Source organism: Camponotus floridanus, unplaced genomic scaffold (genome assembly GCF_003227725.1).
Source record: "Camponotus floridanus strain SB8 unplaced genomic scaffold, Cflo_v7.5 scaffold30, whole genome shotgun sequence".
Taxonomy (NCBI): domain Eukaryota; kingdom Metazoa; phylum Arthropoda; class Insecta; order Hymenoptera; family Formicidae; genus Camponotus; species Camponotus floridanus.
The window spans coordinates 1,503,437-1,507,295 of NW_020229437.1; the positions used below are offsets into that span (position 1 = coordinate 1,503,437).

The following is a 3,859-nucleotide window of genomic DNA, read 5'->3' on the forward strand; positions in this document are numbered from 1 at the left end:
ATTGAAAATTGTTTCCAAATAATAAAAGATATAGTATCTGTTTTAAGCAATATCTATTTTTCATATACATATATAATCATGTTTTATAATAGTATGTGCTTATAAGAAATGATCGTATATCACTATTTTTTTATTTACGTAGTAATTAATATTCTGTTAAATATTGACTTTATATGTAAAATTATACATAACATTTTATTTAAAGAATGAATAAGATAAAAAAACATATTTGATATAAAAATAAAGTTTCAAAACGTTTTTATTTTGCAATATTCCGCATAAAGAAATGACAAATCTTACTATAATATATAATTGTATAATTACATATTTAAGAGAGTTTGTATTACATGCTAATTTTTAGTATAAATCAATGTCAATTTAAAGTTTTTTTATATATTATATTATTTACAATTTTCTTAATGTAGATTTTGATCAATTTGTGACTGTAGTAATATAACTACAACAGTCGTAACAGATGTGGTAAACTGTAAAAGTAGAAAATAGTATTTTTCTTTTTTAAATATGAATTCAACTTCGTAATACATAATTATAATGACAATGCACGTACTCCTTGAAGGAATTTGAAGCCAAATTGGAAAAGTCCAAGGCCGTAAAATCGTAACGTCGATTGAGACAATTGTAACAATAATTGTAAAATCTATATTATTATAATAGATTATTTAATATAAACATTCTTGTTTTTCTATTATTCTTTAAAAAACTAATGTTTATTTTAGATCATATTTGCAAAACTTATATTAATACTTACATTTTCACACATTTCAACATTGGATGTAGAATACGATATTCTATTTACAAAATTTTTTGTTGCATTTGCCTGAAATTGAAATATCTAAAATAGAATTTAATTTATTTTGTTTTTAATTTAATAATACATAAAACTTAACATTACTGTAAAAAAATCATCGAATCTGAATTTTGAATAAATATGTTTTGAATTTGAATAAGAAAACATACCTTTGCACTGATTTTTTCGCACATATAATTAATAATAACGAGTTTCAAAATATTATGGAAAAGCCAACCTAGACATATACTTGCAAACAATATATTATTAAAATTCAAGATATATTTTTTAAAAAATATTAGATCAAAACAATCTCTAAGATTCATAGCCATGAAACCAAAGTAACATCCCATTTTGATAGTCATTTCTACTCCAAATATCCAGTTTATCTCACGAGATATTTTACATAATTCCAAATGAAGATGCCTGTAATATAATATTAAGTCTTGCTATGTAAATATATCATGGTTGACTGAAGTATTACATACATTTTCTTACATTATAGTCCATATTATCCATTTATTATTTGAAATTTTTAGAAATCTGCATTGCGATGGATGCATAGGATTTTCCCAAGCTTGTTTTATTTTACGATTGTCATTATTTGCCATATCCTGAAGATGTTCGTTGATTTGATCAAACTTTATTCCTATGTATCTAAATATGTAGAAGAAGGTAATGAATAATGTTTATTAACAAATAGATCATATATGCGTACTGTATACGTTTTAATGGCAGAAAAACTTAATATTTTATAGGTAACATACGCATATAAAATTTATATATGTATACAGGGTAGACCAATAACTTTTATAAGTACAAAATTTTTGTATCTCTAAAAATAACGGAGATATTCCAGGTGGATAGAGTTATTGGTCCACCCTGTATGTACAAAGTATTCTGCTATGAAGTCGACGAAAAAAAAAAAAAAAAAAAATATATATATATATATATATATATATATATATATATATATTGCACAATACTAACCCAATAATAGTTGTCATAGTTAGATCGCCAATAAGATTGATATGATTGCAATGATTAATCATAAAGGTATAATAAATAGCTATTGTTGTATTATATTTAAAATGATATTTCAAATATAAAATTAGCTCATAATTTATTAACATAGCTATTGCAAACCATACTAAAACGATTCGTACTACTCTCATATGTAGTTGCTGATAATTGATTGTTGTTCCTAATTTTTCTAGAGTGATGTCCACAATAGCAAGTTTTTTCAGACAGTTTTTAAACTTCTGGAAAAAGATAGAATGCTTTGAATACAAATAAATAATTAACTCTCATCCAGAGTCTTAATTTTATTCTCTAGTAGTGTAATCTCTTCATCGTTTTTTTTAATTAACAGTAAATTCTTTTATTAACAATGATATATACATATGTGTATTAATTTTTGCCAAAGAAATTTGTTAATAAATTATGTTGCTTAGTATCTAGTATATTTTATATTTTGATAGCAGTTTATTTTTAGATAAATGTAAGAAATTGTATTTCTCAATGATTTATTTCAGGCATTAACAATAAGAGACTATTTAAAAATAATTGAAATTATTTATCGGTAGAGCGACGCAGCACAGTGCGCTAATATTTTCTTACCTTATCATAATATATTCCAAACACAATTGATAATAATACTGTAGAATAATTCAGGCCTTGGAAAATATGATGTAAGTTGGAAAAATTATTCGTAAAAGATACCGTTGTATATACGAGGAAATAGTAAAGCGACCATGAAAACAGTATATATAGTAGGCTGAACCATAGTCTAGGATGGCCTATTGGAAATTCGGTAATTCTTAAACCAAATACATAATTAATTATCAAAAGTGGTGAGAAAACTGTCCAGATATTTTTACTCATGATGGACATCGTTACAATTGCAAACTATACTATTACTGTCGATCGGATATGTAATATATGACGGTACATTCGTAATTGTTGCACTTATGTATATTACAATTATCGATCTGTTAAATTTTATATCGCGGGCTATCAAAAGAGTATCTTATGATGAATATATTGTCTGTTCTTCCAAGCAAACATTTATCAATGATCATTTAGCAATGATTATCGATTGTTTTTTGAATGCTTATTGCTTTATTCTGACATTTGTCAAAATAAAGCAATAAGTTTATATGGTTATTGCACGTATTCAAAAATAATAATGAAATTCCAAATAATAATAGAAACAATTTTAATTAACAATTTTAATTAACATTAATTGAAAATATATATATTAAAAAAATAAAATATAACATACAACAGTCTATAAATTTTTATTCAACATATTCAATATATTCAACGTTCAAACTATATAATAACAGTTTTAGGTAAATTACTTTTATATAGTAAAAACGATTATAATTATTTAAAAATAGTTTAAAAAAGCATAGAAAGAAGAGAAATATCAAGTTATCTAATTTAGTTATCTAATTTCTCTGATCGTAATACATTTCAAAAATAATTGTTATTAACGTTATAAAAATGTTTAGTTGAAAATAAATATACAAAATGATGCAATAATGGATATATGAAGCATTATTGTGTATGTGTGTGTGTATCAAAAGAAGAAAATAAATTGAATAAATAAATAAATAAATAAATAAATAAATATATATATATATATATATATATATATATATATATTTCAATTTATTTTCTTCTTTTGATACACACACACACACACACACACACACACACACACACACACACACACACACATATATATAGCAAACTAAATTATAGTTTTGAGAGACTTGCCAGAAGCTCAGATGAAAAACTTGTCACACTGCATATATATATATATAATTGATTATCAGAAGCGACGATAAAATTGATCAAATACTTTTTGCCATGCCATATGCCGTTGCTAATTATACTTTTTTGCCGACTATTATATTAATTGTTTATTGTTGTAATTGTATATGTTATATTTATGATTATTAAAGTAATTGATCTGTTGTAACATATTCATTATATATTGCAAAAACGGCTTTTCATTAATATACGATGTATTTTTATCTTAAT

The 3,859-nt window shown here is 23.7% G+C and overlaps 1 protein-coding gene across 1 annotated transcript; it reads right to left on the reverse strand.

Annotated features, from left to right (window-relative positions):
• Positions 1-416: 416 nt before the first annotated feature.
• Positions 417-1,815, reverse strand: LOC112638448. The gene is made up of 6 exons (XM_025410224.1): positions 1,799-1,815; positions 1,307-1,465; positions 979-1,234; positions 770-838; positions 569-658; positions 417-485 (listed from the first exon to the last, which is right to left on the reverse strand). Exons 1-6 carry the CDS (start codon positions 1,813-1,815, stop codon positions 417-419), a joined length of 660 nt encoding a protein of 219 aa, XP_025266009.1.
• Positions 1,816-3,859: the final 2,044 nt, after the last annotated feature.

Bases quoted from the DNA above. Each gene is read 5' to 3' on its own strand.
- LOC112638448 (XM_025410224.1), bottom strand. The intron at 1,235-1,306 runs GTAAGAAAATGT...ATTATATTACAG, and splicing joins TGGATAATATGGACTATAAT to GCATCTTCATTTGGAATTAT. The intron at 839-978 runs GTATGTTTTCTT...TTTCAATTTCAG, and splicing joins GCGAAAAAATCAGTGCAAAG to GCAAATGCAACAAAAAATTT.